At 42.1% G+C, this 13,079-nt stretch overlaps 1 protein-coding gene across 20 annotated transcripts in view; it reads right to left on the reverse strand.

Annotated features, from left to right (window-relative positions):
• Window positions 1-13,079, reverse strand: part of C2CD5 (C2 calcium dependent domain containing 5) — a 134,842-nt gene that overhangs the window by 38,543 nt on the left and 83,220 nt on the right. For all 20 annotated transcript variants that reach the window (XM_073318152.1, XM_073318105.1, XM_073318106.1 and 17 more), the window contains 2 exons: window positions 3,485-3,671; window positions 299-463 (listed from right to left, as the gene is read on the reverse strand). In XM_073318152.1, the coding sequence (XP_073174253.1) occupies window positions 299-463; window positions 3,485-3,671 (352 nt within the window). The remainder of the gene's footprint in view (window positions 1-298; window positions 464-3,484; window positions 3,672-13,079) is intronic.

Below are 13,079 nucleotides of genomic sequence, written 5' to 3' on the forward strand. Positions count from 1 at the left end.
GCTACTGCTCTCAGAAGTCCCTAATCCCTGAAATAATGAATCTGATTTGGGCAAATGAATGGGGAATTCTAAAGACATCAGCCATTCAGATCAGAGAGATTTACATATCTGCAATAAGGTGATTATATAAATCTCTGCTCTGATTGCCTCAGACAGAGTTCGGGGATTTTCATATTGATAAATAACCATGCACTCAAATCAAACCTCTTCAGTTATAGATCAGTAACCATTCTAGTTTAGTATGAACTGGATTTGACATAGAATGCTCCTTTTTGAGAGTTGTATAAACTTTACTTACAGGAGGGTTAATCTCATACAGCTCCTTGTTTTTTGCTATTGTATCATTTATTTTTTTTTGCATGTGAGAAATATGCTGTTCATAGGTGCCATCATTTGGAGTCTTCCCAGCAATCTGAATACCACCAGGGGGAGGTAAAGCTGTCAGATACACACCAGTGGCAGACTTCATTAAAAAAAAAAAAAAAAAGTCAGCAAGAAAACAAGAAAGATGTTCAAGAACAAAATATGCCCTCTAAAGTTTTATTTTCAATGTTTATTTTACTTCTACTGGTTTAAAATAGTTATAGTTTTCAATACTGCACAGGATTTTAATGTATTCACCAGTACAATTTGTATGTTTATGTCATGGCCTGCTACTGTAATAAATTAATCCATCTTTATTGTTTGTAGATTCAAAACAATACACCTTGCAGCATCTGAGGGAACTCTCCCTTATGGAAAATCTTGTTCCTTGATTCAAGAGCTCATCTTATATATGAACAGAAATCTCTACTCTTTTCTAAAGGTTTCATGTCCAAAAATTTGTGACTGGTAATCAATACAACAAAAAGTGTGCTAAATATTTATTTATTCAGTTTATCCTCAACTTTAATAGGAGTTACATTGATGTAGACCTTAGTATTAACTCATTTTGCATAAACAAGTTAGAAAATCAAAATTTCCCAGTATCAAGGACTTTAATTTGTCTTTACGGTCACAGATCAGTATATAAACTAGTCAGATTACTGAAGCATCTCTTTTGCTCATTATTCAAATGAAAAAACAGAAAATGAAAGGTTTTCTGGCTTATTTCATAAGAATTTCTACAGTGTGAAAGCCAGATAGATATTTACCAGAACCTTACAGGTTTTTTCAACAAACCAACTTAATAAAAAAAAGACTGAAATCACATCAGGACTAAGTTATTTCAACTGTTTTCTTAACAACATTCATATTTCTGACAAAGAACATCTGTCAAGACAGTAGTCTAAAAAAGGAAAACATGTTTCACCATACACATTTTCGCTTCTGAGGACAGGGAAAATGAGGTTCTCGCTTCACTACTATGGAGATTTGGAATGAATCTGAAGAGATAACCCGTAGGATCACCACATACACAGATAAAATCAGTTACTATGATCTTACCATTATCTCTTTCATCCTAAGTACACATTCAATCTGCTGAACATATCTGGGTATTGGATGCATTTGTATAATAAACTAGAATGTACACTGTTGAAGTTGCTGAAGCTGACACATGTGAGATACCCAGGCAAAGACAACTGGGACATGGTATCGCTGCCAATGCCCAAGGCATGCTCACAGAAACAAAGACTCCAGACTCAGAATCATTACAGTGTCATTAGTGCGATGCAGTGCCTACATCTACGTAACAGCTGAAGTAAGACAGAGAAACAAAAACATCAGGGAGTTCAGTAGGTCCTAACATACTCTTGACCCAGTGACGTGACTTATCAATGCCACTATCATCAGACATAGAATTAATGGAAGCTTTACACAGGCCAGGCCAGCAGTCGAAGACAGACAAGGATCAGAGGAGTCAAGGTTGAACCTCAACTCAGGCCTCAATCTGTGCTTCCTGGGAGACCACACAATTCAGTAAACTGCTGCTAACCACAAATGGAATTTTGCACCAACCGCACCAAGAACAGTGATGTCTAACCTTATAAAATGTTCTTCTAATTTCACAAAACCGTTGGTGTAAGTTTTGTATGATGGTAGAATTCTGGACAAATGGAGATATTTAAAAATTATAGTTTTATTAACAAGTGAGATGGTGGAAAGGAAGGAGACTGCCACCTTCTCACTGGCTCCAAACACCTTGATCCAAGATCAGACATGAGACATATCAGGCATCACTGTTCTTGAAAGAGTTGGTGCAAAATTCCATTGGTGCTTAGCAGCAGCTCAGCATATTGTTGGCTGGCCCACAAAGCACAGGTTGAGGCCTGAGTTGAGGTTCAACCTTGAATCCTCTGATCCTTGCCTGTTTTCGACTGCTGGCCTGGATAGCTTTGAGACTTCTATCAGCTGATATGTACTTAAAAAGGCTAGTGTTGGTGACGTCTCTTGGCATCCATTGGAGTTGGCTGACTCACACATTCAAAAACATGGCCTCTGAGGTCATCTGGGCCAACTTCTCATTGGAAGTGTTAATCAGGATGTAGACAGCTTGAGAGCCTCTACTCAGGGCCCATCTGTTCACTGAGATGTCTTGGCAGAGATAGAATAAAGCTTGGCTATCCCAACCCCACACATCACAGGCAGAGCAGAGATGCCAGTGGTGCAACATTTTATAATTAGGCCTGGAACACTTTCAACCTACTGATCATTACTTCTCTGCCATCAGAAAGCCAAAAAAAGGAGAGTATGGAATTAAAAACAAATACTATAAGGTATGTGTGTGCAGGGGATATTTATAAAATGTTAGTGAAAAATAAGAGAGTCTGGACAGCACAGTGGGTCTCCAAAATTCATTCTGGAATGTTTTTTTTTGTTTTTTTAAAAATCGTATTTTATTTTAAACTAAACAGAAAGCAGCATCAAATTCACTCTATGAAAAACAGTACATCGTAAGTCCAGTTAAAAGGGTTGAGTATCTTGTAGAGTTAAGCTAATGCAACACCACAATGCAGCTCCTTTAGAGTTAATAGTTAGATGGAAAGTAATAGAGGCATTAGAGGCCATCAGTATTACAATCAGAGGCAACAGGCTGGAGTGTTGTGGGTTCCTCTTTTTTACTAGCTGATAACCAAAGACTTACAAATACTCAGTGAGGGCAAATCCCATCTACCATGAACATGGAATGCAGTTTAAGGAGTCAAAACAGATCTTGACAGTAACCATTAAAGGAATTTATGTTTTTTCTACAGCATATGCCTATTGAGACATTTTGGGGGAAGCCTCCTGTACTTATGATACTTTCATCTACTACTTCAGTTTCAAGAGAGTCCAATCTATTTTGTCTGGTATTCAAGGCAAGTCTGTTCTGATCTATCAACAAGAAGGTGGCAGTCTCCTTTCTTTCCATCATCTCACTTGTTATAACTATAATTTTTAAATATCTCCATTTGCCCAGAATTCCATCATCATACAAAACCGGCACAAACAGTTTTGTGAAATTAGAAGAACAGAATATAACAGAATGAAGAATTCTAATTTATGCATTCAAAGTAACACTTACTGCCAAGCCCATCAGCATATTTTCACCCACTGTAATCTGAATCCTCAGACCGAACAGAGCATTCATTCCCTTCAATTTAAGTTTATTCATTAGCTGTGTGTGTACTTCATATTCCATAAATGGCAACAGATTACTGATGGATGTTGCATTTGCTTCAGCTTGAGCTTTCTTTTTTAGGCGACATAACCTGTTGATGGAAATTGTCACATACATAGAATTAGACTGTTTTAAGATTGTAAGCACTTTTAATTTTTAACCACTGATAAACTGTGTAAGTGATCAAAAGGAAATGTGCAGGCTTTTTATATCTGACAAACCATTCAAAGTTATTTTCTGGAATTAATTCTTTAAAAAAAAAAAATTCCATATTCTTAACCGTCAGTCAGCACATCATCAAATTGACCTTTTTTGGCTTTTAACAAATATTTGCTGTACATCTTTACCCTTAATTTCAGTCATATTTTAATAGGAAAATACCTTTTTAAACTAAAAAATGGAAACCTTGAACAAAAGTAACTTATAAAGCATGCACTTTAAAAAATATTAAGAAATATCCCTTATTAAAACAAATTATAAAAACTGGAAAGCATGGCTTTTGTCAATTCTTTTAATGAAATCATGTTTACTTCTAGTAAGCAAAATATACATAAAAATGTACTCAGAAGGCAAGGAATATGCTTCACCCACTATGCCAGTGTTTTTCAACGCTTTTTTCATTTGCAGACTCCTAAAAAATTTCAAATGGCAGTGTGGACCCCTTTGGAAATCTTAAACAGTCTGTGGACCGCCCTGGGGTTCACAGACCAGGGGCTTAAACCACTGTTCTATGGTAAGGACAACCTTTCCCAGATCCCTTAGACATAGTCCGAAGAACCTGAGGGTTCTGTGGATCACAGAAAACCACTTCATTATACCTTTACAATTATTGGAGAGGTAAGGTCAGTGAAGCAATATCTTTTATAGGACCAACTTCCGCTGGTGAAAGAGACAAGTTTCTTTCTTCAGAGCTGAAGAAGAGCTCTGCATAGCTCAAATGCTTGTCTTTTTCACAATAGAAGTTAGTCCAGTAAAAGATATTACCTCACCCATGTTGTCTCCCTCATATCCTGGGACCAACACAGTTATAACTCCACTTTAAAAATATTGTACTAACACCTAATATAACTACATAACTGGAGAAGTGCTAACATGGTAATTCCAAAATACACTGAGATGAAGTTTGACTACATTATACAAATATTTTATACTGGAAGTTGGTTCTGAATCTGAAAAGCAACCAATTCTGAGACACTTCTTTGTTGAGCTTTGAAATCATAACTAACATTGCTGAGGTAACCAGAGATGCTAATCCAGAGCGGTTAAAGAAATATTATAATTCCCACTAACTGTACAGTCGCACTTGATACAGGTATTCAGGCTCACTTTGTCGCAGCAAATATTGAAGAAGGTGACACCCAGCATTCTTTACTACCTCTGAATGTCCTTTCAAATTGATGAGAACAGTCTTCTCCTTCTTGCGGACTTCCAACATATCAAAGAGTTTCTTTGATTTCTTCCTCACTATGGACAATTCAGTATGCAGGGCTCCGTCAGTGAAGAAATTACTTACCTATAACTGGAAGTTCTTCAAGATGTGTGGTCCCTATCTGTGTTCCACAGAGGATTATATGCATGTGCCATGCATCCAGAGCTAGAGATTTTAAAAGAGGTAGTTTCCGTTAGTCCATGTATGCACCCTGGCTCCACCTCATGGTTTCATCTGAGGTGATAAAGGGTGAGGAGGACTGACTGTCTCGCAGAAGTAATAGCTACTAGAAAGGCAATCTTCATGGAGAGGAGAGAGAGAGAGCGCATGAGGCTCAAAGGGTGATTTTGTTAACATTGTGAGGACAAGGTTGAGGTCCCATTGGGGAGCGATGGGCTGAACAGGAGGCCCTTCATAGGAAGGCCTTTCCAAAACCTGGTAGTCAAGGGGTGAGTAAAGGAATGTCCTTCAACCAGGGGGGCGGAAGGTACTGACAGCAGCCATGTGCACCCCGATGGAGTTGAGCGCAAGGTCAGATGTCTTTAGGGAGAGGATATAGTCCAAAAGAAGAGGAATGTCCACATCCTCAGGGGCAAGACCCTTCCGCTGGGCCCATGAGGTGAAATACTTCCATTTGGCCCTATAGGATCGCCTTGTGGACGCCTTTCCATTATTTGAGAGGATGCCTTGTACTGCAGATGAACATTCCCACTTTAATGAAGGTGCTCATCCAAAAAACAGGCTCTGAGGTGAAGAGTTTGGGAATCAGGATGCCCAATACATCCACCTTGTTGCATGAGGAGTTCCAGGAAAAGTGGCAGTGGAAGTGGGGAGCACGCTGACATGCTGAGAACCAGGGGAAACCAGAACTGGTAAGGCCAGAATGGGGCAATCAGAATGACCGTTGCTCTCTTCCATCTGATCTTGTGTAGGACTTGTGGCAGGGAGGAAAGGTGTAATTGAGCTATCTGACCAGCAAAGGATTAGTGTGTCACCCTGGGAAAGGGCACCAAGTCCCCCAGAGCAGCACAGGGTGCATCTGCTATTGACATAGGAGGCAAAGAGGTACCTGGCTGGAGTCTTCCAGCAGTCGAAAATGCTAGTGACCAGTGTCACGGAGCTCCCATTCATGGTCAGTCACGAACTTTCTGCTGAGAGAGTCCACAATTACATTCTGAGTCCCAGGAAGGTATGCTGCTGCTAACAGGATCTTGTGGGTAAAGCCAGTCCCAAAGGTGAACTGCTTCTGCACAAAGCACAGGAAACCTTGTGCCCCATTTTCTGTTGATATAATAAATGGTGGTGGCATTATGAGGACAGGTTCTATCACTCCCCTTTGCAGCAGGGAGTCTACCTCTAGGGTGAAGATATGGTCATGAGAGTGGTCCCTGAAGCAAGGCCCGGGCAAGGGATGAGGATGAGGTTGCGTTTTGAACTCCATCATATAGCCATATCGAACGACATCCAGGATCCACTTGTCCGTTATCACACTTCAAGGTGGTAAAAAGAGTGATAGGTGCTCCCTGAAGGGAGTGAGTCGGGTGCAAGGCATGAGGCAGAGTGGTTGGCAGCTCTCTAATTGCACTCAAATACTGCTTCTGGGAAGACTGGGTATGAGATGCAGAAGGTTGTGCTGATGAACCTGAGGGGTGGGGTCGCTGGGTCTTCTGCTGTTTGCAAGGAAGCTCATAGGGCCACTAGAGGAAGAATTGGGGAACTCTAAATTGCTGCTTTGGAGCCAGGTAGAACTTGCACTTGGGTGCCAGTGTGTAGAAACTTAGTGATCGCACAGTGGCTCTGGAATCCTTGAGGGAATGAAGGGAGCCTTCTGGCTGAAGAGATAAGACTCATCGAAAGGAAGGTCCTCTATGATGGTCTGTACTTCCCTCGGGAAACCTGATGAATGCAGCCATAATTCCCTTTGCAAGATGATCCCTGTAGCCATCATACCCAAAGAAGCGTCCGATGCGTCCACCGCAGCCTCCAGTGTTGTCCTCGCAACCAGGTTCCCTCATCCAAGATAGCTGGGGAAGTTTGTCTGTGAAGTATGCCAATTTGCTATCGGTGAGGAAGATGTAGTTTGCAAATAGAGCCAGGTAATTTGAAATGCAAAACTGGCAGAGAAGAAAACCTTGTGACCCCCAAGGTCCAGGTGTTTGCCCTCTTTATCCACTGGGGTGGAACGTGAGTGTTGCTGATGGGCCCACTCCACTGCTGCCTGAATGACGAGAGAATTGGGGGGGGGGGGGGAGGTGAGCGAAGAGAAAATCAGACCCCACTGGAGGCACATACTTCCTTTTCTCTGCCTCTTTGGGTGGGTGTGCAGGTAGCTGGAGTGTGCCAGACAGTCCGGGCTGTTTGAAGAATGGCATAATTGATTGGTAGGGCCACTCTGGCTGGTGCCGAGGCAGTAACATCTCAAGCAATTGGTGCAGCTTGTCTTGCACTTCCTCCAGTGGAATATGGAGGGAATCAACCACCCTACATAACAGTTCTTGGAATTGACGGTAGTCATCTGGGAGTGAGGAGGAAATTGAAGAACCGCTGTGTCCAGGGATAATGAGAGGAAGTGCTCCAGTTCTGGCGGAAGCATCTAAGTCGGACTAAGAGGTGCATACTCCAAAAGTTGTTTGGAATGCCTTCTCAATCAAGGATGGTTGAAGGGGCAAGAGTGGAGACTCCTCACAAGCGGGAACGTGGATACTGCAGCCACAACCCCCCAGTACAGCTATCCCAGTGGATGCTTTGGAGCATAGTACTAGTGACCCCAGTGCTGGGCAAAGAGAGAGTACTGCCACTGAGTTGGTAGGGCTGTGCGGTATTCACATCGGCAGTACGGGAGGGGCAGACCCTGAGCCCTGTCTGAGTTCTCCCACCCTGAGAAATCAGAGCTCAGTTCGAATGGCTGTGCCAGCAAAACCACAGGAGCCTCAGAGGAGTGGGCAGGAACACAGCCCGAAGGAGGCAAGTCTAAGGTTCGGGAGCGCAACCTCCAAAGACGCTACGGCATTTGAACACATGGAGATCTCACCTCAGCCAGCGCAAATAGTTCATGAGGCTCGGGGGCTGATTCGAGTTTCCCCAGTGTGAGCAGTAGGAGTTCCTCAGCTGGAACAGGAGCTCAGGACTGTCTTGGAACCAAAGATTCCCTTGACTTCAGCAGTACCAACCTGGAAGGAGTACGTGGCTCAGTGGATGGAAACGACATTCTGTGCAGCTTTTTATCATGTTTGTGTGCCTTGGAATGCGTTGCTTCTCCATGATGGGAACTCTTAAAGCAGTATTCTTTTCGGACCTGGAGGAAGAATTACTGCCATATTTATGTACATGCTTCCTTGTCTCACGGCTAGGACCTGACAAGTGGTCCACAGCACTGGTACCAGCAGAACTGAACTGGGAGATGCAGTAGGAAGTGCATTTTTAGATTGCTCAGGCTGACGTACGGGGGGGTTCCCCCCACCTGGATCTGACAGTGGCCTCATGGCAACCTCCATGAGGTGCTTCTTGAGGTGGAGAGCCTGGCCTTCCCAGTTACGGGCTGGGAAAGAGAGGCAAATACTGGACCAAGATGAAATGTGGGCTTCCCCCACGCAGTAAAGGCAGCGTTAGTGCTCATTGTTGACCGAGATTGAGAGAGGACACGAAGTGCATAATCCAGTACCCATGCATTGGTACTGGGGGCAGGTGGGCAACTGATGAAATGGCATCCCACAGTCCTTACAATCCTAAAACTACTACTACTACACTAAAAGCTACTACAAAAATAATAACTATGTACAGGAATAAAATTATTTTTTCTCAGTTTGTAGAAGTGCATCACAAGAGAGGAGAGAACAGAAGAGGCTTTGACTCAGACCATGCAGTGGTGAAAAGGAGCTAAGGGCACAGACGGTCCACCCTGCTCATTATCACCTTGGACGAAACCATGAGGCGGAGCATGGGCATGTACTCAGACCAACAGACATTACCACTTTCAAAATATCTGGCTCCGGATACATGGCACATACGTATAACCCTCAATGGAATACAACAGGGATCATCACTTGAAAAACCAGAACTTCCAGAACTAGCTACAGTCATCAAAAGGTTGCAATGACATTCCACTGACAAAGCAGAAAAGGACTGGCTTCTGTGCTACCTTGAAGCTTTTGATATTTTCAAATTCTTCTTCTTTTATCAGGATCTGACCAAATCTCTTGAAGGATAATCAGTAGAAGGGAAGTAGGTTTAGGAGGTGATGGTCTCCCCTTACAGATGCAGTATATATTGAAAAAACATCTCAGAGGAAGACACTTATGATGGCTGATGCCACATAGGCCAAACTACATAAAGGCTGAGAGGGGTAAGACTGCAGCGGCATCATAACAGAACTGCCACCAGAGAGAGGAGTCCAAAGTGAAAGACCGCATATTTAGGGTGATCTAGGGAACAAACATCCTAAGTCTTAGGTGAGTGAGAAAAGGATCATTTCATACCTAAGTCTGCATACCCAGGAATCAGAGGTCCACTAAGAAGAACCTAAAGATCCTGTTGTCCAATGCACTACTGGAAGGCACTCAACATTATGGTGATGAAGGTAATATAAGAACCTATACAGAATACGTCACATGAAACTGAGGCAAAGCCTTCCAACCCTTAGATCTGACTTCTGAAATGAAGGCATGAAGAATCAAAAGAGATTGCCTGCTTTGTCTGTTTAGATTGTAAACTCTTTAGGGCAGTGACTGCCACTTATTATGTGTGTCTATATAGCAGTCAGAGAACACTTCAGTCTCTCTGGTCACTCGATTTACAGACCTAAAAGTGGCAATATTACAACAAAAAAACTTCAAAAGCAGACTCCAACGAGAGACTGCTGAACTGGAATTAATTTGCAAACTGGACACCATTAAATTAGGCTTTACTAAAGACTGGGAGTGGATGTGTCATTACACAAAGTAAATCTATTTCCCCATGTTTATTTTTCCCCACTACTGTTCCTCACACGTTCTTGTCAACTGCTGGAAATGGCCCACCTTGATTATCACTACAAAAGGTTTTTTTCCCCCTCTCCTGCTGGTAATAGCTCACCTTACCTGATCACTCTTGTTACAGTGTGTATGGTAACACCCATTGTTTCATGTTCTCTGTGTATATAAAATCCTCCTACTGTATTTTCCACTGCATGCATCCGATGAAGTGAGCTGTAGTTCACAAAAGCTTATGCTCAAATAAATGTTAGTCTCTAAGGTGCCACAAGTACTCCTTTTCTTTTTTGCAACCAGTACAATGGGTCCCCAACCTGGCTTGAAATATCTAAGGACTACTGTAGTATCAATAAATTATTATTATGGTCTGCTTAGGCCAAAACATCCAAATTCTCTCAAAAGAATGTAGTCAGACTCAAGTAGCTCACAGAAGGAAGCTGCTGCAGCAGAGACAAACATGCTATCAATCATTAGAATTTCCACTTAAACTGACAGATTCCTCTACCTTTTATGGTACAATCAGCTCCATCCTACTAGCTTGATGACTGTGCTTAGATTCAAGATGTTTCTTAAAGGTGGAGCAGAAGAGAACCATACTCCTCATAAGCCTGTCCCACCTGAAATTTCATGCCCTTTAGTTTTTCTCCTAACAGGTATTTTGTGGCTGCTTCAGTTTCAAGGTATGGAAAATTTCAGTGTCCATCAGCAGAACTTACAAGACTTGTTAATTAGTGAGAGTTTACATCTATTCAAGGTAAACTTGAAAGGGTTAATAAAAGGGAAAACTGAGCACCCCTTCAGAAAGTGTTCTTCTCCAAGGCATTGGAAGTCCCTGATGTACTTGTATACTTATGTTTAGAAAGAAATAGGAAAGGAAATCCCACCCCTCTGACCAGACTATTATCTGCCCCACTATCCCTGGCTGAATTTGGCTCCATCACACATGCTACAGCTCAAGAAGCCCTGGAATAATATTAGAGTCACAACCTGTGAAATGAATCCATGCCAGCACAACTATGCTCACTACTGATGGAAATTATCAATGCCTCCTTCAGAAAAGCACACTTAAATTTCTTGAAAAATGCAATAGTTCACACAGTCCTCATGAAGCCAACACTAAACCCTAAAGATCTCTCCAACTTCCTATTCCTGGTCAAAATAATTGAGAAAGTAGTAACCACCAAGCTTAAACCACATCTCATATGTGTCAACATCTTGGATGCTCCCCTGAGGAGGGTTCAGACCATGGTACAGAACAGAATCTGCTCTACTGTCACTAAAAGATGATCTCATAGCCAGGGACACAGCTAAGACCTACATGCCCATACTGTTGGATCTCTCTGCCTTTCATTCAGTGGACCACAAAGTACTACTAGCATGTCTACATAACATAGCAGAAGTAGATGGTCCAGCACTACACTTGCTCCAATTGAGCCCACAAGGATCCATACTATCTCCTCTTCTCTTCAATATCTACATGAGACCACTAGAAGAGACAGTGAGATGCCATCATCAGGCTTAGAGTTGCCAACAATACGCTGATGACACTGAACTACGTATCTCATTCTCAATTGATTCTACCACCATTACTAAAAAGTTGTCAGCAAGTGTGTAAGAAATCAATTCTTGGATGAAAAGCAGCTGGTTCAAGCTGAATCCAGGAGAAACTGAAGCGCCGCTGGTCGGAAAGGGGAAATGCTTCCAAAAGCTGGTCCAAACACTGTCTCCAGCTTCCACTGAAGATGTCTAGTCTACGTTTCTCAATGTAGCATAAATACTCAGGGTCCCCTTTCACTCCTTGAAATGCTTGCATGACCAAGTAGTATCAGTTTCCAAAAATGCCAGCTTTCACTTCCAATTTGCCAGGAAGCTTCACCCCTTCCTCCTGAAGGAGGGCCTGACCACAGTAATCCATGCATTTTTCACTTCCAGGCTGGATTACTACAATTCACTATATCTAAAGCTGAATGTGAAGGCAATGTACAGGCTCCAGCTGGTACAGAATGCACCTGCCCATCTTACCCATGGTTCAGGCCACTATGACCTCTTCAAGCTTGTGCTCAAGTCCCTCCGTTGGCTTCCAGTTAGCTTCCGATGTCAGTTTAAGGCCTTATTCCTTATTTTCAAAACAATTACTAGACCAAGTCCCAGCTACATCAAAGACTGAATTTCAATCTATGAACCACCACAACAGCTCTGCTTTTCTGGGACAACATGGATCCCAAAGCCAAGGACGAAGCATGTGAGAGCTGAGGACAAAGTATTCTCTACTGAGCGGATCCAGCTCGGAGATCAGAAAAACCCAGAGTCTGACCATCTTTAGGAAAAAGTTGCAAAGACTTCCCCTTTAAGAAAGCCTTTCCACCACAAGTGATACAATTATAATACAATTCTCACTCCATGAAGTCCACCATGGACTTTTGTTATTGCAATTGATTTTATGTAGAAGGTGCTCAGATACAACAGTGATGGGCAGCCATATAAAAACTTAGATAAAATAGATATATTACCACCACATGATGCAAAATGTTGAATTTGAACTTAAATCAGAATTCCTTCTAGTCTGTCATAAAGATGATTAGCTTTGAACTCAACAGAAGTAGACAGGAATCTGCTTCGAAGCATGTAATAGCACTAATCTAAATTACTACTAGCTAGTGTGTCTCTCTCAAACACCTCCATCTTCCCCCTCACACACTAAAAACCTAAAGAGAAAGAAAAAAGGCAAACGATATCAGTCTTACACAGCAGTCTAAACTGAACAGTAGTTCTAAAACCTCTGTCTGTGGCAGCAGAAAAGGAACTGAAGGTAGTTGGAATCACAGAGCCTTACGTAGTCGTACACCAAATGCTCAGAGATGTAAAATAAGATATATGTGGTCATTATTTCTATATGGTTCTGAGACTTGCAACACTTAGGCAAACATTCGCCTCAAAAGAAGCATCTTCCATCTGACATTATGAAATTCATATACCCTAATGAATTAAACTTTACAGAAAATCAGAGATAGTAATGTATTTTTGTATTTCAGTTGAGGAAACTGAGGCACAGACAAGGTAAGTGACTTCTTCAAGATCACACAAGTTAAGGGAAGAGCCACCC

This window comes from Lepidochelys kempii, chromosome 1 (genome assembly GCF_965140265.1).
Source record: "Lepidochelys kempii isolate rLepKem1 chromosome 1, rLepKem1.hap2, whole genome shotgun sequence".
NCBI classification, from domain to species: domain Eukaryota; kingdom Metazoa; phylum Chordata; order Testudines; family Cheloniidae; genus Lepidochelys; species Lepidochelys kempii.